General features: G+C 46.6%; 2 protein-coding genes across 9 annotated transcripts in view; one reads left to right on the top strand and one right to left on the bottom strand.

The window, feature by feature from the left end:
• The first annotated feature begins 1,474 nt into the window (after positions 1–1,474).
• Positions 1,475–7,287, top strand: LOC110532600 (zinc finger and BTB domain-containing protein 48). 8 transcript variants are annotated; one of them, XM_021616639.3, is made up of 11 exons: positions 1,475–1,624; positions 2,036–2,106; positions 3,116–3,384; positions 3,582–3,699; positions 4,163–4,255; positions 4,613–4,699; positions 4,841–4,995; positions 5,105–5,241; positions 5,505–5,669; positions 6,021–6,109; positions 6,245–7,287. In XM_021616639.3, the coding sequence occupies exons 2-11, from the start codon at positions 2,095–2,097 to the stop codon at positions 6,779–6,781; spliced, it is 1,662 nt and encodes a 553-aa protein (XP_021472314.2). In that variant the 5' UTR covers positions 1,475–1,624; positions 2,036–2,094; the 3' UTR covers positions 6,782–7,287. The 8 variants fall into 8 exon arrangements, with proteins under 8 accessions (XP_021472314.2, XP_021472313.2, XP_021472312.2 ...); XM_021616638.3 differs by having other exon boundaries at positions 3,053–3,384; XM_021616637.3 differs by having other exon boundaries at positions 2,036–2,859.
• Positions 7,254–23,343, bottom strand: part of klhl21 (kelch-like family member 21) — a 37,353-nt gene continuing 21,263 nt past the window's right edge. The window contains exons 4-5 of the mRNA XM_021616634.3: positions 10,547–10,619; positions 7,254–10,444 (exon numbers count right to left, since the gene is read on the bottom strand). Coding sequence (XP_021472309.2) covers positions 10,124–10,444; positions 10,547–10,619 — 394 coding nt within the window. The 3' untranslated portion in view covers positions 7,254–10,123. The remainder of the gene's footprint in view (positions 10,445–10,546; positions 10,620–23,343) is intronic.

The following is a 23,343-nucleotide window of genomic DNA, read 5'->3' as shown; positions in this document are numbered from 1 at the left end:
ACTGCAGTTGAATTAATCTCTGGCTAGCTAGCCAACTAACACAGTTATCTGAGGCAGCTAGCTGTTAGCTTAGCTACCTAGCCAGCAAATGTTATTGTGATGGATATCTTTTTTTAAATGTAACCTTTATTTAACTAGTCATTAAGAACAAATTCTTATTTACAATGACGGCCTACCGAGGAACAGTGGGTTAACGGCCTTGATCATGGAAAGAATGACATCTTTTTCGGTCACTGGTTGATGACCCAACACTCTAAGCTACCCAATGTATATTTATTTTAATTTGTTAAATACTTTTATGGTAAGTATTGCTTTTTTGTTTTTACATTTACTGATAATTTCAAAATAATATTTAAATAATATCTAAATAATGTGAAGAGGGGTTTGTTCTCTGCCCACTTAATTTATGGATAAGGAATCTTCCATGAAAGATAAACAAATTAACAATGAAAGTTAAATCAGGGTCCATATCATTTGGATCAAAATAAAACATATCAGTCTCTCAGATTAAAATTAATAGTAGTTTCTTTTAAAATAAAATCTTCTAACTCACTCCAAAATCCTCTGACATAAGAAGTACTAGGATACCCGTTCACACCCTGATCAGCAAAAGTTGGATACCAAGCAGTACCTCTCCGTTGTTTCTCAGAAAGATGCTAGACGGCCCCCTATAGCTAACAAATGCAAATCAGGTTGACACATTGCTTTATTGTTAACTAACGTAACTGTTCCACCATGTGAAGCAGCCTGTCGCCATCTGATTAAAGTTACATTATTTGGCTAACCGACATCCCACCATAAACACCGGCGGCTACAGCGTTCGCTTCCAATTTAACTGCAAAACGAGCTTGCTATCTACCTCATATTAGTTCAAATAGAGATTATTTGTGACAATAACCAGCAACGCAATCTGGAGACAAAAGATTTACTGTAGCTCAGAATACTACACCGTCAAAACAAAAAATGTTGAGTCTCCGCTCATTACCACACCCACAAAGTCATTTATGACTAAACCTCGCCTATTTCTCGTATTGAAATATAATCATAACCTTAACCAATTTGCTAATATTATGCCTAACCGTACCCGTAAGACCAAAAAGCTATTTTTAGTTCTCTAATTTGTGTCTGGAAGTAGCTAGCTTTGGTGCTTGACTGCTGTTGTGTGGTCAGAACGCTTGAATCAACTCCACTACTCTGCCAGAGCGTCCAGCGAAACGCTCTGAATTTACGAAAGGAAAATCTGACAACGGTCTGAATTTACGAACGTCCTGGGCACACTCCATATTGAATTTACGAACACACCCGTAGCTAGCTGCTTGTAGAGTTGACAGACAGCTGACCATGCATCCACAAAACTGAACATAAACTCGAATGCAATTCTATAGCTATACGATCGTATCATTTAAACGTGATGTTTACATGCTAAATTACACACTATTTCAATTCAATTTCACAGCACGACGCTAGCCTAAACGTCACATCCGGTTCCAACCGCCTGGACTAAAAAGAAAGCAATTCATGTTCCTGAGACGTTAGTCAAAATAACTTTTTATAAATTATATTATATTCACTGCACCATTCCGACAACTGATAGCAGTGATACGAATGTCAGCATCCTGCAAAGGTGAGGGTGACTCGCATCTCTATTTCTGCTGGACAGATGAGTTTAGGGAGCGTCTGTATAATGTCTGAAACGTCGAGGTGCGTAGCTAGCTAGGGGTATAGGCCTAACGTTAGCTAATAATGTCTAAGTATTGCATTTGTCTGTGTCTAATCTTCAACAAATTATATTTATTTTACTATTCAATTATCTCATATGTTGGTATATTTGAAACTGCTCAACCTCTTGTGCAAAGTGAATATCTAGCTAATAATGCACTTCATCTGAGGTCTGGACTAATTTATACATTATGGATTGCTGATGATGCTATTGCATTTTCAAGAATCCTAACTGCTTATTAATATAAGTTAAAATAAAATAAACCTATTTTCTATCAGTTTTTGTGAATTTTCATCTGTGTTATGACCCTTTCAGCTGCATGACACTGAATCCAGTGTCCCTTGCAAGCAGCAATCTATTGTCAAGGGTGAGAAATGCATACAAAGGTGAGTAGCAACCATGCCCAACGGGTTTTGTCCTTTCTGAATGAGCAGAGGAGTCTCAGCTCGTTCTGTGATGCCAAACTGACTGTAGGAGGTGGTGGGAGGGTGTACAATGCCCATCGCAATATCCTGGCCTGTTTCAGTGGGCGGTTCCAGGAGTCCGAGCCAACCACCACCATGGTTAAGGAGGTCTCCCTCCCAGAGGAGTTCCCCACTGATGGCCTGGAACTGCTTCTAGACTTTTTCTATACCGGGGAGTTAAACCTTGACTCTCTGAATCTGGAGAATGTGCGACAGGCTGCAGACAGCCTATGTGTACCAGATGCCCTCGCACTTTGTCAGCAGTTTGCCACAGAAGGGACAGTTTCTCCAGAAGGACTGCAGTCTGCATGTCTTCTGAGCCATCATTTTCAGCCAATCTCAGCTGTAACTTATGTAGGAACCAAGGCCACCCTAAAAAGAGGGAGGCCCCCTAAAAAAAGAGGGAGGCCCAAAAAATCCCAAACCCCTAGTAGTGGCTCAAGTAAGAAGGATTGTCTGGAAGCTACCGCCACCACAACTGCCATCACAACTCGCTCTGGGAGTAGGGTGAAGGCCTCCAGAAGACCGCTTGGAGAGGGCCCCTTTGTGCGTCTCCTGCCCCATGTGGGGACCACTAGCAGGGGGACTCCACCACTAGTTATTAGCCTAAAGGATAGGAGTGATGGGGCTGAGGAGGAGGGACAACGCCTCCCTCAGCCTAGAGATACAACAGAGGTAGGTTACAATATGTTACCTTATCCTAAAGTGTTAATGTAAGATTGAGTGTGGCCCTCCACACAATGTGCCTACAGATTTGTAGGTTTTATACTAGAATTATACAGTTGCAGGTGGATGGCCAGAAGATGTGATGAATGACCGTAGAGATGATGATGATGATGATGATTCATTGTATTTGATTATTTGACAGGTAACAGATGTGTTCGGCAACCTTGTACCAGATTTGAGCTACAAAGCTAATTCTCATCTGCAGCCTCTTGATGAAGAAGACTATGATGATGATGATGATGGCGGTGGTGGTGATTTGGTGGAGGGGGTAGCTGAGGACACTGATGAAGAGTATGTGCCCCATGCCCTGCTGCCTACCTCCTCCAGCCCCAAAGGCAGACGTAAAGGACCAACCAAAGCTGTCAATAAAGAGAACGGTGAACGGGCAGCCAAGGGGTCTACAAAGGGCTCTGTTCAGTGCCCCACCTGCAATAAGACCTTCCTCAGCAAGTATTACCTCAAAGTACACAACAGGTATATACATAACTGCTATCATATTGTATTGACTTTGCCAATCACCATGTCTATATTAAACCACCGTTGTCTTTACAGGTGTGTCCTATTTAGATAACTTATATTTAGCAAGAGAGACCTGAATAATGAAAAATACCGGTATTATTGAATGACTAGTGTGAATAGTGTGTGGTTTCTGTTCTTCTTGTGTTCCTCAGGTGTCATACAGGTGAGAAGCCCTTTCCATGCTCTAAGTGTGGAAGGAGGTACTACAGGAAGGAGAATCTGATGGACCACCAGGCCAGAAACTGCAACTGTGGTGAAAAAATAAAAGTGGTGAGTGACCAGCAGGACCAAGGCCTTGTTTACTAGGCATCAATAGGAAGGAAACTGAGCATAAATGGGAGGGACTACCTTGACATGTCCAATAAGTAAGTAGCCTTGCAAAAGCCTTGGCTAATGCACGCTGGAAAGGCTTATGTGGCAGGAGCCGATCTCCTGTTTGTGTAGCGTGAGGCAGCTTGATGTACATGTACACCTCCTGGACCGGACGCTAGTCTATCGCAGGGCCTTACCCCCAATCTCCTTAATGCTAAGTGCCAAGCGGAGACTCATCAGGTCCCATTTTTACAGTCTTTGGTATGACTTGGCCAGGGATTGAACTCCCAACCTTCCAATCTCAGGATGGACATTCTAACCCCAAGGCCACTGACTTGTCCAATAAGAAATACCATAAATTATACAATGCTTTAGGTTTTCCCTCATGTACTGTATGTGTGTATTCTTGTTTTTACTACAGGTACACAACTGCCTTCAATGCCACATGTCATTTGACAGATTGGGGGATCTACGTCTGCACACGGTCTCCCATACAGGGGAAATGCCCAATAAGGTCCAGTACCTACCTACCACAAATTATTATTATTATTATTATTTTTTAAATTGAACCTTTTATTTAACTAGACAAGTCAGTTAAGAACAAATTGTTATTTACAATGACAGTCTACCGGGGAACAGTGGGTTAACTGCCTTGTTTAGGGGCAGAATAACAGACTTTTACCTTGTCAGCTCGGGGATTCGATCCAGCAACCTTTCAGTTACTGGCCCAACATTCTAACCACTAGGCTACCCGCCGCCCGATACACAGTACTGTGAACATGTCATTAATTGACATTGTAAGACTAATCTCTCTGGTGTGTTTTGTATCAAACTCATATTGAGTCATCGCTTGATATTGTATCTATTTCAGTGTACGTCATGCTCGGAACAGTTCATGCATAAAAAAGATTTAAGAAGTCACGAAATCAAAATCCACGGTGCACCCAAACCACATGCAGTAAGTCTCTCTCTCTCCTTTGTGTTAATTGGTCTGTTTTTTCATGTATTCAATCCTTTATTCCTTCTGCATTATTGTCAAGATTTATGACTGCTTTCTTGCTGATCACCTTCTAACCTGTGATAATACTTTTTCCCACAGTGCTCTCTGTGCAGCAAAGCATACCTGTCTAAAACAGAGCTGCGTCTGCATGAGGCGTCCAAGCATCGCGGCGAGAAGCTCTTTGTGTGTGAGGAGTGTGACCATCGAGCCTCCAGCCGACACGGCCTGCAGATGCATATCAAAGCCATTCACAGGTGGGGCTGAGACTGGCCATGGTAGTGGAAGAGGGGTTTGTTACCATGGGGGAGCTAGACTGTTAACGGGTTAAATAATGTGACGTCCCTGTTTGTCTTAATTTCTCAGAAACGAGCGTCCATTTGTGTGTGAGTACTGCAACCGTGCGTTCACCCAGAAGGCTAACCTTAACATGCACTTGCGGGTTCACACTGGAGAGAAGCCCCATCAGTGCCACCTCTGTGGGAAGACCTTCCGGACACAAGGTAGCAACTTCCTCCTGCCCGCCATCCTCTCACTAGGCCCTGTAGAAGGCAGAGCAGGACAAACCCATTTCTAACAACAAACATAGCTGCTCAGATCATATGTTATGATTTAGTCTCATAGTAATCATTTAGATACACCGGTTCTGTCTCACAGACTAACACAAACTCTCACGTTAACATCCAGTGTGCTTTCACATGGTCTATTCCAATGCTCAACATTGTGCTTGTGCCAATGCTTATGTCTGTTCATTGTGTGATTTCAGCCAGTCTTGACAAGCACCACCGAACCCACACAGGAGAGCGACCTTACAGCTGTGAGTTCTGTAACCAGCGCTTCACAGAGAAGGGACCAATGCTCCGCCATGTTGCCAGCAAGCACCAGGAGGACCGCCCTCACTGTTGCAAGATATGTGGCAAGACCTTCAAGGGTGAGAATGGCCACATGAGATCGTGGCACCACAGTTAAAATATATTTCTTTCCTGTCATGTTTGAGTTTACACAAAGCTTTGTAGTACTAAGTTCTTTGCCTAAAACAGGCTTAAGATTATTTATTTTATATTTTATTTAGCCTTTATTTAACTAGGCAAGTCAGTTAAGAACAACTTCTTATTTACAATGATGGCCTACCCCGCCATTATCATTAGCGCTACAAAATGTTTGGGAATCTCACACCTAATGAGTAGATTGCTTCCAGAAGTGATTCCATCCCGACTTCAGTTGAACAAGACAAGTTTGCCATATGTTTTCTTATTGTCTTGTTTACTCCGCAATCCGCCAGCCGTCGAGCAGCTCCATGTCCATGTGCGTCGCCATCAGGGCATGAGGAAGTTTGAGTGCGAAAAGTGTGGCTACAAGTTTACCAGACAGGTAGGCCATGCATTTCCAGTGTGCTAGCTTGGTTCTTCAAATTTCATGCACGCCTACTGCTCACCCAGCCATTGAGGGAATCATTAAATTTGTATTCAATGGATATGAACGCTGAAGTCTCCTCTTTTTCTCCAGGCTCACTTACGGCGTCATGTTCAGGTCCACACCCGTACAGAGAACTACAATCCACGGGAGAGAAAGCTACGGAACCTGATAGTAAAGGACGTGGGGTTGCAGGATGAGACTAGCCCCTCACAGATACCACCCACTGAGAAGGAGACACCTGAGGGGCCAGCGCCTGTCTCTGGACCAAGTGTCCCAGTCTCTGTTCCTGTCTCTGGACCTATACCTGGACCTGGAACTGTACTAGGAGCCAGTGACATCCTCAGGGTGGTGATCCAGCCCCTTACGGAGGAGGTGGTGTCCAGCCAAGGGCAGATGGATGTGGGCTTTAACCAGGACCAAGTGGGCATTACCCAGGTTGGGGTGGCACAGGGACATGGCCAGGTGGATGTGATGTCCATCAGCCAGGGTTTGGGTGTGGCGGGGCATAGCTTCAATGTGACAGATGTGATGGAGCAGACTCTACTGGTCGCAGATTACCCCATCCCTGAGACCACGGTGGAGCTGGAGGACATACAGGAAGATCCTCCTGCTAAGAGCAAGGCCTGAGGACTAAGAGCAAGGCCTGAGGACAGGACAGACTGGTTAGCATCTCACACCGCTAGACATTCTCATTGGAGAAGCCTAGAGCAGCTTGAGTACTGCAAGACTTCAAGAACTCCCACACTGTGGCTACTCGCTCTGCTCTGTAGTCGAAGCATTCATTTAATTTCAATCATTATTGTAACCATGTTTTCTGTCTAAATTACTGTACAGAAGAACTGGTTCCCACTCAGCCCAGTAGATGATGAACCCCTCAAAACATTCCCCTACTCTGTGGGCATCTTTCTCTGTGGGCATCTTATTCATTATGCCTGTGCATTGGGTCTGACAATGTAATATAAGTTGGCTTTTATAAGGTTTTATGAAGTTTGTTGTGTTTTTACACAATTTGATGAGATAAGTCAATAGGTCAGGTTGTGAGAAGTGAATGTAAATCAATGGGATTGTCTTGCATCATCAAGTCAAACGGTAAACAGAATAAAGTGGCAGTCCTGCCTGCAGTTTTATTGTAATCACACTGTAAGGATGACCTCTCTACAGTATACAAACAACGCAAATATGAAAAACTGTGTTTGGACAACACAAACATCTTGTATGAAAACTAAGAAAACACACAACTGAATGGCATTACAGTAAGTAAACAATACTAAAATTAACTTTAGTCAAACACATGTTGCACAAATAAATTGAGAATGTGTTACCACCTCCAGTTACCATAACAGCGGTTGTCACCGGTATCTATATTCATATGTAACTCTGCCTCCTGTTGCACTAGGAAAACACACTAACGTTATATGAACTAACACTACAAATACATTTTCATAAATAAAACTAAACCATTCTAATAAAATATTAAAGCATCTATAATAAAATAAATGCACCTTGAAAGAAAATATGACCAGTACTTCATGCAGGCTAGATTGGTAGTCGTGCCAATTAGGTGTAAACAGTCAGTCTAGATGAGGGAGAGCAAAACGGTGATCAGCATCTGATAGTCTATCATATCAATAAAACAGGGACACATCTATTTAATCTATCACTTTGATGGGGTTTTAGCAACCCAGTCCCAGTTGCATCACATGCTCTGATTCCATCCTAAGGTTCCATAGTTGTACAGCACTGGACAAGTCTCCAGATTAATTTCGCAATCGTTATCAAAGCTGGTTAGTGCTAGAAAACATTATGGTGGTTGTATTAGCTTTTGGAATGTATGGGGTCATGCCACTGATTATGAGCGATAATGTTGGATCTCACAACCGGAAAGTGGAAAACAACTCCGTAGTTAGTTGATTATGTAAGATAAAAAATAAAAAAAGATATACAGTTGTAGTCGGAAGTTTACATACACTTAGGTTGGAGTCATTAAAACTTGTTTTTCAACCACTCCACACATTTCTTGTTAACAAACTATAGTTTTGAAAAGTATGTTAGGACCTCTACTTCGTGCATGACACAAGTAATTTTTCCAACAATTGTTTACAGACAGATTATTTCACTTATAATTCACTATATCACAATTCCAGTGGGTCAGAAGTTTACATACACTTAAGTTGACTGCCTTTAAACAGCTTGGAAAATTCCAGAAAATGCCATGGCTTTAGAAGCTTCTGATAAATTATGTCAATTAGCCTGAGTCAATCGGAGGTGAACCTATGGATGTATTTCAAGGCCTATCTTCAAACTCAGTGCCTCTTTGCTTGACATCATGGGAAAATCAAAAAAAATCAGCCAAGACCTCAGAAAAAATGTGTAGACCTCCACAAGTCTGGTTCATTCTTGGGAGCAATTTCCAAATGCCTGAAGGTACCACGTTCATCTGTACAAACAATAGTACGCAAGCATAAACACCATGGGACCGTGCGGCCGTTATACCACTCAGGAAGGAGACGCGTTCTGTCTCAGAGATGAACATGCTTTGGTGCGAAAAGTGCAAATCAATCCCAGCACACCAGCAAAGGACCTTGTGAAGATGCTGGAGGAAACAGGTACAAAAGTATCTATATCCACAGTAAAACAAGTCCTATATCGACATAACCTGAAAGGCCGGTCAGCAAGGAAGAAGCCACTGCTCCAAACCCACCATAAAAAAGCCAGACTACTGTTTTCAACTGTACATGGGGACAAAGATCGTACTTTTGGAGAAATGTCCTCTGGTCTGATGAAGCAAAAATGGAACTGTTTGGCCATAATGACCATCGTTATGTTTGGAGAAAAAGGGGGATGCTTGCAAGCCGAAGAACACCATCCCAACCGTGAAACACGAGGGTGGTAGCATCATGTTGTGGGGGTGCTTTGATGCAGGAGGGACTGGTGCATTTCACAAAATAAATGGCTTCATGAGAAAGGAAAATTATGTGGATATATTGAAGCAACATCTCAAGACATCAGTCAGGAAGTTAAAGCTTGGTCGCAAATGGGTCTTCCAAATGGACATGGACCCAAAGCATACTTCCAAAGTTGTGGCAAAATGGCTTAAAGACAACAAAGTCAAGGTATTGGAGTGGCCATCACAAATCCCTGACCTCAATCCCATAGAAAATGAGTGGGCAGAACTGAAAAGGCGTGTGCGAGCAAGAAGGCCTACAAACCTGACTCAGTTACTCCAGCTCTGTCAGACAGAATGGGCCAAAATTCACCCAACTTATAAGAAGCTTGTGGAAAGCTACCCGAAACGTTTGACCCAAGTTAAACAATTTAAAGGCAATGCTACCAAATACTAATTTAGTGTATGTAAACTTCTGACCCACTGGGAATGTGATGAAAGAAAGAAAAGCTTAAATAAATCATTCTCCCCTCCCTATTATTCTGACATTTCACATTCTTAAAATAAAGTGGTGATCCTAACTGACCTAAAATTGAATTTTTATGTTTTTATGAATTTTTAGGATTAAATGTCAGGAATTGTGAAAAACTGAGTTTAAATGTAGTTGGCTAAGGTGTATGTAAACTTCCGACTTCAACTGTATAACCATAATCTAGATAATACACTACTGCCTGCCGTAGATTATCCATGTATGTATAGATTTTTTTTCCCCAACATGAGACCTTCATACCCAGCCAGTCTATTAGTCCAGTCAATAATATGCCCATTGATCATGATCAATGACAGTGTGGTAGGCAAGTGAATTACATGGGGATCACAAAATTGCACACATGTTCAGTCACATAAGCACAATGTAATGGAATTACAGTCCTATAGTGATCACATCCATGCAGGATCATTTGATCACTCTGTCTTTCCACCTTTTCTGTAGCATCATAAAGAGGTGTATGTTTTCACAGTAAACCTAAAATGGCTGAAACAGTGGTCAGTATGATATTCCCTGACCCATTAGTTTTTGGAGTGTGTTACACTGGGTTGACGTCGTGGTTCTGGTTGAGGTTGTGGTTGTGCATGGCCTGATTGCGGTGGTGTCGGTGCAGGTGGATGGAGTTAGCCTCGGGCAGGTCAATGGGTTCGAAAGCGTTGGATACGGCGGGCATGAGCTGGCGGAAGATGCTGACACTGCCATGCCAGAAGGTGGGCTGGGGAAGGCGGCCTGCGGGTGTCCAGGTATGGGAGGAGGGGTCGTAGGCCTCCACCATGTCAGACAGCTCAAATGTGTTGTCATAGCCACCAGACACGAAGAGACGACCACCCAGGACTGCTACACTGCCTCCTACATGGACCTGAAGAAGGAAACAGTACAAATGTTGATATAAATACTATTGTAAAGGCAGAGGGAAAAATGTGGCAGGCCATAACATTAGCACCTCCTGTGTGTCACATACCTGTGTCATGGGGCTGATCTTGTCCCATTCATTCTTCTGAGGGTTGTAGATGTCGACCTCTGCCGAGTCATCCCTAGAAAGCAAGAATCCAGAGTGAGAAATGTCATTGCTGCCCTGTGGCTCAGTTTGTAGAGCATGGGGCTTGCAATGCCAGGGTCGTAGAATCGATTCCCACAGGGGACAATTATGAAACAAACTGAGACAGCCTATATGGAGGATGTCAGAGACCTGGCAGTGTGGTGCCAGGATAACAACCTCTCCCTCAATGTGAGCAAGACAAAGGAGCTGACCGTGGACTATTGGAAAAGGAGGGCCGAACAGGCCCCCATTATCATCAACGGGGCTGTAGTAGAGTGTGTCGAGAGTTTCAAGTTCCTTCGTGTCCACATCACCAACAAACTATCATGGTCCAAACACACCAAGACAGTTGTGAAGAAAGCACGACAACACCTTTTCCCCCTCAGACTAAAAAGATTTAGCACGGGTCCCCAGATCCTCAAAGTTATACTGCTGCACCATCGAGAGCATCCTGACTGGTTGCATCACTGCCTGGTATGGCAACTGCTCGGCATCCGACCGTAAGGCGCTACAGAGGGTAGTGTGTACGGCCCAATACATCACTGGGGCCAAGCTTCCTGCCATCCAGGACCTACAGTGCCTTGCGAAAGTATTCCGGTCCCCTTGAACTTTGCGACCTTTTGCCACATTTTAGGCTTCAAACGTAAAGATATAAAACTGTATTTTTTTGTGAGGAATCAACAACAAGTGGGACACAATCATGAAGTGGAACGACATTTATTGGATATTTAAAACTTTTTTAACAAATCAAAAACTGAAAAATTGGGCGTGCAAAATTATTCAGCCCCTTTACTTTCAGTGCAGCAAACTCTCTCCAGAAGTTCAGTGAGGATCTCTGAATGATCCAATGTTGACCTAAATGACTAATGATGATAAATACAATCCACCTGTGTGTAATCAAGTCTCCGTATAAATGCACCTGCACTGTGATAGTCTCAGAGGTCCGTTAAAAGCGCAGAGAGCATCATGAAGAACAAGGAACACACCAGGCAGGTCCGAGATAGTGTTGTGAAGAAGTTTAAAGCCGGATTTGGATACAAAAAGATTTCCCAAGCTTTAAACATCCCAAGGAGCACTGTGCAAGCGATAATATTGAAATGGAAGGAGTATCAGACCACTGCAAATCTACCAAGACCTGGCCGTCCCTCTAAACTTTCAGCTCATACAAGGAGAAGACTGATCAGAGATGCAGCAAAGAGGCCCATGATCACTCTGGATGAACTGCAGAGATCTACAGCTGAGGTGGGAGACTCTGTCATGTACTGTCATGTTGTGTCTTGTCTCTGTCCTTTCCCTTCACCCTGTCTCCCTCTGCTGGTCGTTGTTAGGTTACCTTTTCTCCCCCGCTTTCCCCCAGCTGTTCCTTGTCTCCTCTTGACTACCTCGTCACCCCTTCTCCCACCTGTTCCCCTTTTCCCTCTGATTAGTCCCCTATATCTCTCTCTGTTTTTGTTCCTGTCCTTGTCGGATTCTTGTTTGTTGTGTTTCATGCCTGAACCAGACTGTCGTCATGTTTGCTGTAACCTTGTCTTGTCCTGTCGGAATCTGCCGGTCCGTCTGAGCCTACCTATGTTTGGTAATTAAAGAAGCTCTGTTTAAGTTAATTCGCTTTTGGGTCCTCATTCACTCACCGTAACAGAAGAATCCGACCAAGAATGGACCCAGCGACTTCGGATCCTCTCCACTCAGCCGTCGGGATCCAGGGAGCGATGCTAGGCAGACACGAGCAGGAAGTGTCTGCTGCTCGACATGCCGTTGAGACCCTGGCCACCCAAGTCTCCAACCTCACAGAACAGGTTCACCATCTCCGCCTCGATCCACCGGCCACTTCCAGGGCTTTCGAATCTCCGGAGCCCAGAATCAATAACCCGCCGTGTTACTCTGGGGAGCCCACTGAATGCCGCTCGTTCCTCACCCAGTGTGATATTGTGTTTTCTCTCCAGCCCAACACTTACTCCAGGAGCACTGCTCGTGTCGCCTACGTCATATCTCTCCTTATTGGAAGGGCTCGTGAGTGGGGCACGGCAATCTGGGAGGCAAGGGCTGAGTGTACTAACCAGTATCAGGACTTTAAGGAGGAGATGATACGGGTTTTTGATCGATCTGTTTTTGGGGAGGAGGCTTCCAGGGCCCTGTCTTCCCTATGTCAAGGCAATCGATCCATAACAGACTACTCTATTGAGTTTCGCACTCTTGCTGTCTCCAGTGGCTGGAACGAGCCGGCCTTGCTCGCTCGTCTTCTGGAGGGTCTCCGCGCAGAGGTAAAGGATGAGATTCTCTCCCGGGAGGTTCCTTCCAGCGTGGATTCCTTGATTGAACTCGCTATTCGCATTGAGCGACGGGTTGATCTTCGTCACCGAGCTCGTGGAAAGGAGCTCGCGCTCTCCGTCGCCCCCCTCTCCGCATCACTACCATCTTCCTCTGCCGGCTCGGGTGCTGAGCCCATGCAGCTGGGAGGTATCCGCATCTCGACTAAGGAGAGGGAACGGAGAATCACCAACCGCCTCTGTCTCTATTGCGGTTCCGCTGGTCATTTTGTCACTTCATGTCCAGTAAAAGGCCAGAGCTCGTCAGTAAGCGGAGGGCTACTGGTGAGCGCTACTACTCCTGTCTCTCCTTCAAGATCCTGCACTACCTTGTCGGTCCATCTACGCTGGACCGGTTCGTCAGCTTCCTGCAGTGCCTTAATAGACTCTGGGGCGGAGGGCTGTTTTATGGACGAGACCTGGGCTCGGGAACATGACATTCCTCTCAGACAGTTAAAGGAGCCCACGGCCTTGTTCGCCCTGGATGGTAGTCCTCTCCCCAGGATTCAGCGTGAGACGCTACCTTTAACCCTCACTGTTTCTGGTAATCATAGTGAAACCATTTCTTTTTTAATTTTTCGTTCACCTTTTACACCTGTTGTTTTGGGCCATCCCTGGCTAGTTTGTCATAATCCTTCCATTAATTGGTCTAGTAATTCTATCCTCTCCTGGAACGTCTCTTGTCATGTGAAATGTTTAATGTCTGCTATCCCTCCTGTTTCCTCTGTCTCTTCTTCACAGGAGGAGCCTGGTGATTTGACAGGGGTGCCGGAGGAATATCACGATCTGCGCACGGTGTTCAGTCGGTCCAGGGCCACCTCTCTTCCTCCACACCGGTCGTATGATTGTAGTATTGATCTCCTTCCGGGAACCACCCCCCCCCCCGGGGTAGACTATACTCTCTGTCGGCTCCCGAACGTAAGGCTCTCGAAGATTATTTGTCTGTAGCTCTTGACGCCGGTACCATAGTCCCCTCCTCCTCTCCCGCCGGAGCGGGGTTTTTTTTTGTCAAGAAGAAGGACGGGTCTCTGCGCCCCTGCATAGATTATCGAGGGCTGAATGACATAACAGTGAAGAATCGTTATCCGCTTCCTCTTATGTCTTCAGCCTTCGAGATCCTGCAGGGAGCCAGGTTTTTCACTAAGTTGGACCTTCGTAACGCTTACCATCTCGTGCGCATCAGGGAGGGGGACGAGTGGAAGACGGCGTTTAACACTCCGTTAGGGCACTTTGAATACCGGGTTCTTCCTTTCGGCCTCGCTAACGCTCCAGCTGTCTTTCAGGCATTAGTCAATGATGTCCTGAGAGACATGCTGAACATCTTTGTTTTCGTTTACCTTGACGATATCCTGATTTTTTCACCGTCACTTCAGATTCATGTTCAGCACGTTCGACGTGTCCTCCAGCGCCTTTTAGAGAATTGTCTTTTTGTGAAGGCTGAGAAGTGCACTTTTCATGCCTCCTCCGTCACATTTCTCGGTTCTGTTATTTCCGCTGAAGGCATTAAGATGGATCCCGCTAAGGTCCAAGCTGTCATTGATTGGCCCGTCCCTAAGTCACGCGTCGAGCTGCAGCGCTTTCTCGGCTTCGCGAACTTCTATCGTCGTTTCATCCGTAATTTCGGTCAGGTGGCAGCTCCTCTCACAGCCCTTACTTCTGTCAAGACGTGCTTTAAGTGGTCCGTTTCCGCCCAGGGAGCTTTTGATCTCCTCAAGAATCGTTTTACATCCGCTCCTATCCTTGTTACACCTGACGTCTCTAGACAGTTCGTTGTCGAGGTTGACGCGTCAGAGGTGGGCGTGGGAGCCATTCTTTCTCAGCGCTCCCTCTCTGACGACAAGGTCCATCCATGCGCGTATTTTTCTCATCGCCTGTCGCCGTCGGAACGTAACTATGATGTGGGTAACCGCGAACTGCTCGCCATCCGGTTAGCCCTAGGCGAATGGCGACAGTGGTTGGAGGGGGCGACCGTTCCTTTTGTCGTTTGGACTGACCATAGGAACCTTGAGTACATCCGTTCTGCCAAACGACTTAATGCGCGTCAGGCGCGTTGGGCGCTGTTTTTCGCTCGTTTCGAGTTCGTGATTTCTTATCGTCCGGGCTCTAAGAACACCAAGCCTGATGCTTTGTCTCGTCTCTTCAGTTCTTCAGTAGCCTCCACTGACCCCGAGGGGATTCTCCCTGAGGGGCGTGTTGTCGGGTTGACTGTCTGGGGAATTGAGAGGCAGGTAAAACAAGCGCTCACTCACACTCCGTCGCCGCGCGCTTGTCCTAGGAACCTTCTTTTCGTTCCCGTTCCTACTCGTCTGGCCGTTCTTCAGTGGGCTCACTCTGCCAAGTTAGCCGGCCACCCTGGCGTTCGGGGTACGCTTGCTTCCATTCGCCAGCGTTTTTGGTGGCCCACCCGGGAGCATGACACGCGTCGTTTCGTGGCTGCTTGTTCGGTCTGCGCGCAGACTAAGTCCGGTAACTCTCCTCCTGCCGGCCGTCTCAGGCCGCTTCCTATTCCCTCTCGACCGTGGTCTCACATCGCCTTAGATTTTGTCACCGGACTGCCTTCGTCAGCGGGGAAGACTGTTATTCTTACGGTTGTCGATAGGTTCTCTAAGGCGGCTCATTTCATTCCCCTTGCTAAGCTTCCTTCTGCTAAAGAGACGGCACAAATCATCATCGAGAATGTTTTCAGAATTCATGGCCTTCCGTCAGACGTCGTTTCGGACAGAGGTCCGCAATTCACGTCTCAATTTTGGAGGGAGTTTTGCCGTTTGATTGGGGCTTTCGTCAGTCTCTCTTCCGGCTTTCACCCCCAGTCTAACGGTCAAGCAGAACGGGCCAATCAGACTATTGGTCGCATCTTACGCAGTCTTTCTTTTCGCAACCCTGCGTCTTGGTCAGAACAGCTCCCCTGGGCAGAATACGCCCACAATTCGCTTCCTTCGTCTGCGACCGGGCTATCTCCTTTTCAGAGTAGCCTCGGGTACCAGCCTCCGCTGTTCTCATCTCAGTTCGCCGAGTCCAGCGTCCCCTCCGCTCAGGCTTTTGTCCAACGTTGCGAGCGCACCTGGAAGAGGGTCAGGTCTGCACTTTGCCGTTATAGGACGCAGACTGTGAGGGCTGCTAATAAGCGTAGAACAAAGAGTCCTAGATATTGTCGCGGTCAGAGAGTTTGGCTCTCCACTCAGAACCTTCCCCTTAAGACGGCTTCTCGCAAGTTGACCCCGCGGTTCATTGGTCCGTTCCGTATTTCTCGGGTCATTAATCCTGTCGCAGTTCGACTTCTTCTTCCGCGATACCTTCGTCGCGTCCACCCGGTCTTCCATGTCTCCTGCATCAAGCCCGTCCTTCGCGCCCCCGCTCGTCTTCCCCCCCCCCCCCCCATCCTTGTCGAGGGCGCACCCATCTACAGGGTCCGTAGAATTTTGGACATGCGTCCTCGGGGCCGTGGTCACCAGTACCTCGTAGATTGGGAGGGGTACGGTCCTGAGGAGAGGAGTTGGGTTCCCTCTCGGGACGTGCTGGACCGTGCGCTGATCGAGGATTTCCTCCGTTGCCGCCAGGTTTCCTCCTCGAGTGCGCCAGGAGGCGCTCGGTGAGTGGGGGGGTACTGTCATGTACTGTCATGTTGTGTCTTGTCTCTGTCCTTTCCCTTCACCCTGTCTCCCTCTGCTGGTCGTTGTTAGGTTACCTTTTCTCCCCCGCTTTCCCCCAGCTGTTCCTTGTCTCCTCTTGACTACCTCGTCACCCCTTCTCCCACCTGTTCCCCTTTTCCCTCTGATTAGTCCCCTATATCTCTCTCTGTTTTTGTTCCTGTCCTTGTCGGATTCTTGTTTGTTGTGTTTCATGCCTGAACCAGACTGTCGTCATGTTTGCTGTAACCTTGTCTTGTCCTGTCGGAATCTGCCGGTCCGTCTGAGCCTACCTATGTTTGGTAATTAAAGAAGCTCTGTTTAAGTTAATTCGCTTTTGGGTCCTCATTCACTCACCGTAACAGACTCTGTCCATAGGACAACAATCAGTCATATATTGCACAAATCTGGCCTTTATGGAAGAGTGGCAAGAAGAAAGCCATTTCTTAAAGATATCCATAAAAAGTGTTGTTTAAAGTTTGCCACAAGCCACCTGGGAGACACACCAAACATGTGGAAGAAGGTGCTCTGGTCAGATGAAACCAAAATTGAACTTTTTGGCAACAATGCAAAACGTTATGTTTGGCGTAAAAGCAACACAGCTCATCACCCTGAACACACCATCACCACTGTCAAACATGGTGGTGGCAGCATCATGGTTTGGGCCTGCTTTTCTTCAGCAGGGACAGGGAAGATGGTTAAAATTGATGGGAAGATGGATGGAGCTAAATACAGGACCATTCTGGAAGAAAACCTGATGGAGTCTGCAAAAGACCTGAGACTGGGACGGAGATTTGTCTTCCAACAAGACAATGATCCAAAACATAAAGCAAAATCTACAATGGAATGGTTCAAAAATAAACATATCCAGGTGTTAGAATGGCCAAGTCAAAGTCCAGACCTGAATCCAATCGAGAATCTGTGGAAAGAACTGAAAACTGCTGTTCACAAATGCTCTCCATCCAACCTCACTGAGCTCGAGCTGTTTTGCAAGGAGGAATGGGAAAAAATTTCAGTCTCTCGATGTGCAAAACTGATAGAGACATACCCCAAGCGACTTACAGCTGTAATTGCAGCAAAAGGTGGCACTACAAAGTATTAACTTAAGGGGGCTGAATAATTTCGCACAACCAATTTTTCAGTTTTTGATTTGTTAAAAAAGTTTGAAATATCTAATAAATGTCGTTCCACTTCATGATTGTGTCCCACTTGTTGTTGATTCTTCACAAAAAAATACAGTTTTATATCTTTATGTTTGAAGCCTGAAATGTGGCAAAAGGTCGCAAAGTTCAAGGGGGCCGAATACTTTCGCAAGGCACTGTATATACAGTGTGTAACGGTTTTCTATATGAGAAGGAGAGTCGGACCAAAATGCAGCGTGTAGATTGCGATCCATGTTTTAATGAACAAACGTAAAACACGAATCAATGCAAACACTACAAAATAAAGAACGTGAATAACGTAACGAAAACCTAAAACAGCCTATCTGGTGAAAAACACACGGACGCACAACTTAAACCTATGGGGGAGGGTGTGGGTGGGCATCTGTCCGCGGTGGCGGCTCTGGCGCTGGACGTGGACCCCACTCCATAACAGTTTTAGTCCACCTCCTTAGCGTCCCTAGATAGGTTACCCTCCTTAAAGACCGCTCGGGACAGAGGGGCAGCTCGGGACAGAGGTAGCTCGGGACTGATGGGTAGCTCAGCACTGAGAGGAAGCTCAGCACTGAGAGGAAGCTCAGCACTGAGAGGAAGCCCAGGCAGGTAGTTGGATCTAGCAGATCCTGGCTGACTGGAGAATCTGGAAGAGTCTGGTCGACTGGCAGATCTGGAAGAGTCTGGTCGACTGGCAGATCTGGAAGAGTCTGGTCGACTGGCAGATCTGGAAGAGTCTGGTCGACTGGCAGATCTGGAAGAGTCTGGTCGACTGGCAGATCTGGAAGAGTCTGGTCGACTGGCAGATCTGGAAGAGTCTGGTCGACTGGCAGATCTGGAAGAGTCTGGTCGACTGGCAGATCTGGAAGAGTCTGGTCGACTGGCTGCTCTGGCTGCTCCATGATGACTGGCTGCTCCATGCTGACTGACAGCTCTGGCTGCTCCATGCTGACTGGCAGCTCTGGCTGCTCCATGCTGACTGGCAGCTCTGGCTGCTCCATGCTGACTGGCTGCTCTGGCTGCTCCATGCTGACTGGCTGCTCCATGCTGACTGGCAGCTCTGGCTGCTCCATGCTGACTGGCTGCTCTGGCTGCTCCATGCTGACTGGCGGCCCTGGCTGCTCCATGCTGACTGGCGGCCCTGGCTGCTCCATGCTGACTGGCGGCCCTGGCTGCTCCATGCTGACTGGCGGCCCTGGCTGCTCCATGCTAACTGGCAGCTCTGGCGGCTCCTTGCAGACTGGCAGCTCTGGCGGCTCCTTGCAGACTGGCAGCTTTGGCGGCATCCTGCAGACAGGCAGCTCTGGCGGCTCCTTGCAGACTGGTAGCTCCTTGCAGACTGGCAGCTCCTTGCAGACTGGCAGCTCCTTGCAGACTGGCAGCTCCTTGCAGACTGGCAGCTCCTTGCAGACTGGCAGCTCCTTGCAGACTGGCAGCTCTATGCTAACTGGCAGCTCTATGCAGACTGGCAGCTCTATGCAGACTGGCAGTTCTGAACAGGCGGGAGACTCCGGCAGCGCTGTAGAGAAGGAAGGCTCTAACAGCGCTAAACAGGCGGGAGACTCCGACAGCGCTGGAGAGGAGGAAGGCTCTGGCAGCGCTGGACAGGCGAGGCGCACTGTAGGCCTGATGCGTGGTGCTGGCACTGGTGGTACTGGGCCGAGAACACGCACAGGAAGCCTGGTGCGGGGAGCTGCTACCGGAGGGCTGGGGTGTGGAGGTGGCACAGGATGGGTTAGACCGTGAAGGCGTACTGGAGATCTTGAGAGCGGTGCTGGCACAGGACGTGCAAGGCTAGGGAGGTGCACAGGAGGCCTGGTACGTGAGACTGGCACCATCTTCACCAGCCGACTAACACGCACCTCAGGACGAGTATGGAGCGCTGACCCAGGTGCCATCAAATCCCCGACACGCTCCGTCGGGCGAATTCCATGTTTAAAACACCAACACAGCAACTCCCTCATTTCTCTCTCCTCCAATTTCCCCATTAACTCCTTCACAGTCTCTGTTTCACTCACCTCCAACACCGGCTCTGGTTCTGGTCTCCTCCTTGGCTCCTCACGATAAACAGGGAGAGTTGGCTCAGGTCTGACTCCTGACTCTGCCACACTCTCCCTGAGCCCCCCCCCCAAGAAATTTTTGGGGCTGACTCTGGGGCCTCCGTCCGCGGCGCCTTGCTTGCTTCGCAAACTCCATTCTCCTATATCCTTCAGCGCACTGCTCCATCGAATCCCAGGCGGGCTCCGGTACTCTCCCTGGGTCGACCGCCCACCTGTCTATCTCCTCCCAAGAAGTATAGTCCATACTGTACTCCACTTTGGGCTGTTCCTGCCTGTTGACACGCTGCTTGGTCCCTTTGTGGTGGGTGATTCTGTAACGGTTTTCTATATGAGAAGGAGAGTCGGACCAAAATGCAGCGTGTAGATTGCGATCCATGTTTTAATGAACAAACGTAAAACACGAATCAATGCAAACACTACAAAATAAAGAACGTGAATAACGTAACGAAAACCTAAAACAGCCTATCTGGTGAAAAACACATAGACAGGAACAATCACCCACCAACACACAGTGAAACCCAGGCTACCTAAATATGGTTCCCAATCAGAGACAATGACTAACACCTGCCTCTGATTGAGAACCATATCAGGCCAGACATAGAAATAGACAAACAAGACATCCAACATAGAATGCCCACCCAGTTCACGTCCTGACCAACACTAAAACAAGGAAAACACACACGAACGATGGTCAGAACGTGACACAGTGAGGGAAAAAAGTATTTGTTCCCCTGCTGATTTTGTACATTTGCCCACTAACAAAGAAATGATCCGTCTATAATTTTAATTATAGGTTTATTTGAACAGTGAGAGACAGAATAACAACACAAAAATCTGCATGTCAAAAATGTTATAAATTGATTTGCATTTTAATGAGGGAAATAAGTTTTTGACCCCCTCAATCAGAAAGATTTCTGGCTCCCTGGTGTCTTTTATACAGGTAACGAGCTGAGATTAGGAGCACACTCTTAAAGGGAGTGCTCCTAAACTGTTGGTTACCTGTATAAAAGACACCTGTCCACAGAAGCAATCAATCAATCAGATTCCAAACTCTCCACCATGGCCAAGACAAAAGAGCTCTCCAAGGATGTCAGGGACAAGATTGTAGACCTACACAAGGCTGTAATGGGCTACGAGACCATCGCCAAGCAGCTTGGTGAGAAGGTGACAACAGTCGGTGCGATTATTCGCAAATGGAAGAAACACAAAATAACTGTCAATCTCCCTCGGCCTGGGGCTCCATGCAAGATCTCACCTCGTGGAGTTACATGGTCATGAGAATGGTGAGGAATCAGCCCAGAACTACACGGATGGTCTTGTCAATGATCTCAAGGCAGCTGGGACCATTGTCACCAAGAAAACAATTGGTAACACACTACGCCGTGAAGGACTGAAATCCTACAGCGCCCGCAAGGTCCCCCTGCTCAAGAAAGCACATATGCATGCTCGTCTGAAGTTTGCCAATGAACATCTGAATGATTTAGAGGACAACTAGGTGAAAGTGTTGTGGTCAGATGAGACCAAAATGGAGCTCTTTGGCATCAACTCAACTCGCCGTGTTTGGAGGAGGAGGAATGCTGCCTATGACCCCAAGAACACCATCCCCACCGTCAAACATGGAGGTGGAAACATTATTCTTTGGGGGTGTTTTTCTGCTGAGGGGACAGGACAACTTCACTGCATCAAAGGGACGATGGACGGGGCCATGTACCGTCAAATCCTGGGTGAGAACCTCCTTCCCTCAGCCAGGGCATTGAAAATGGGTCGTGGATAGGTATTCCAGCCTGGCAATAACCCAAAACACACGGCCAAGGCAACAAAGGAGTGGCTCAAGAAGAAGCACATTAAGGTCCTGGAGTGGCCTAGCCAGTCTCCAGACCTTAATCCCATAGATAATCTGTGGATGGAGCTGAAGGTTCGAGATGCCAAACGTCAGCCTCGAAACCTAAATGACTTGGAGAAGATTTGCAAAGAGGAGTGGGGCAAAATCCCCCCTGAGATGTGTGCAAACCTGGTGGCCAACTACAAGAAACGTCTGACCTCTGTGATTGCCAACAAGGGTTTTGCCACCAAGTACTAAGTCATGTTTTGCAGAGGGGTCAAATACTTGTTTCCCTCATTAAAATACAAATCAATTTATGCGTTTTTCTGGATTTTTTTGTTGTTATTCTGTCTCTCACTGTTCAAATAAACCTACCATTAAAACTATAGACTGATAATTTATTTGTCAGTGGGCAAACGTACAAAATCATCTGGGGATTAAATAGTTTTTTCCCTCACTGTACTAGGCGGTGTCAGAGGAAGGCCCAAAAAATTGTCAGACTCCAGCCACCCAAGTCAGACTATTCTCTCCTACTGCACGGCAAGCGGTACCGGAGCGCCAAGTCTAAGTCCAAAAGGCTTCGGTACCACTTAACAAGTATTCAAATGACCACCCGGACTAATTACATTGACACCCCCACCCTCCCTTGTTTTTACACTGCTGCTACTCGCTGTTTATTATCTATGCATAGTCACTTTACCCAAACCTACATGTACAAACTAACCTGTACTAACCTGTACTCCCGCACATTCCCGGTACCCCCTGTATACAGCCTTATTATTGTTATGTCATTTTGTTACTTTTTCTTTGTTACTTTATTTAGTAAATATTTTCTTAACTCTTTCTTGAATTGCATTGTTGTTTATGGGCTTGTAAGTAAGCATTTCACGGTTGTATTCGGCACATGTGACAAATAACATTTGATTTGATGCATTCAATCAGTGTTGTCGTACTCGAGACCAGTCTCGAGACCACATATTAAGTGTCTTGGTCTTGATACATTTTTACTCGGTCTCGGACAATGAGGACTTGTAATTTATTCCTGAGACCGGCCAAGACCAGTGGAGGAAAAAACTCAGCCCCTGTTCAGTCTGCTTTGCCAGGCCAGATATCCACACCCCTTTCATTACACATTTTTATATCTTATAGACTATTAAAACCTGGGCTTTCTACTTTACTCGCAACATTACTGTCCTTTACTTTTGTTGAAACATATCCTAAAACCTTGTCACACTCTTTGGAATTTCTTTTCTCCCCTAGAAGAGGAGACGGGGAAATTATTTGAGAGTTGTGCACTCGCCTAGGGTAGGCCGGGGGAAATTGTAACATTTAGAATTTTTATCTTATTTAGAGACTATGGTTAGTGAAAATTTGTAGTAGCTCTCTATTTTCCCTTAGAATAAAATTTTCAACATTCTGAATGGCTAAAGAATCCATAAGATCTTCTGAAATATTGACACAGAAATACTGTACATTTTGAGCTCTTATTACTGTGGTCTTAAATTGGAATCGCATTGTTCTGGTCCCTGACTGTGTCTCGCCCCGTCCCGGTCTTGACTCTGTTTTGTCTTGGTCTTGACTCGGACTCGATTTGTCTTGGTCTTGATTCGGTCTCGCTATGTGGTCTCAAACACAACATTGCACTCAATACTGTAAGTCGCTCCGGATAAGAGTGTCTGCTAAATGACTAAATGTAAAACCATATACCATTCATGCTCCCCTTCTGTTTAACAGCTACAGCTGTCCTTAAC

This window comes from Oncorhynchus mykiss, chromosome 9, assembly GCF_057628025.1.
Source record: "Oncorhynchus mykiss isolate SJ-2025 chromosome 9, ASM5762802v1, whole genome shotgun sequence".
Lineage (NCBI taxonomy): Eukaryota > Metazoa > Chordata > Actinopteri > Salmoniformes > Salmonidae > Oncorhynchus > Oncorhynchus mykiss.
The sequence above is the reverse complement of the archived record's forward strand: the minus strand, read 5'-3'. Positions and strand labels throughout refer to the sequence as shown.

Coding starts and splice junctions, on each gene's coding strand:
- LOC110532600 (XM_021616636.3), top strand. CDS start 2,095: ATGCATACAAAGGTGAGTAGCAACCATGCCCAACGGGTTTTGTCCTTT. Junction 3,700..4,162: donor GTGGTGAAAAAATAAAAGTG/GTGAGTGACCAG, acceptor TTTTTACTACAG/GTACACAACTGCCTTCAATG. Junction 4,256..4,612: donor CAGGGGAAATGCCCAATAAG/GTCCAGTACCTA, acceptor TATCTATTTCAG/TGTACGTCATGCTCGGAACA.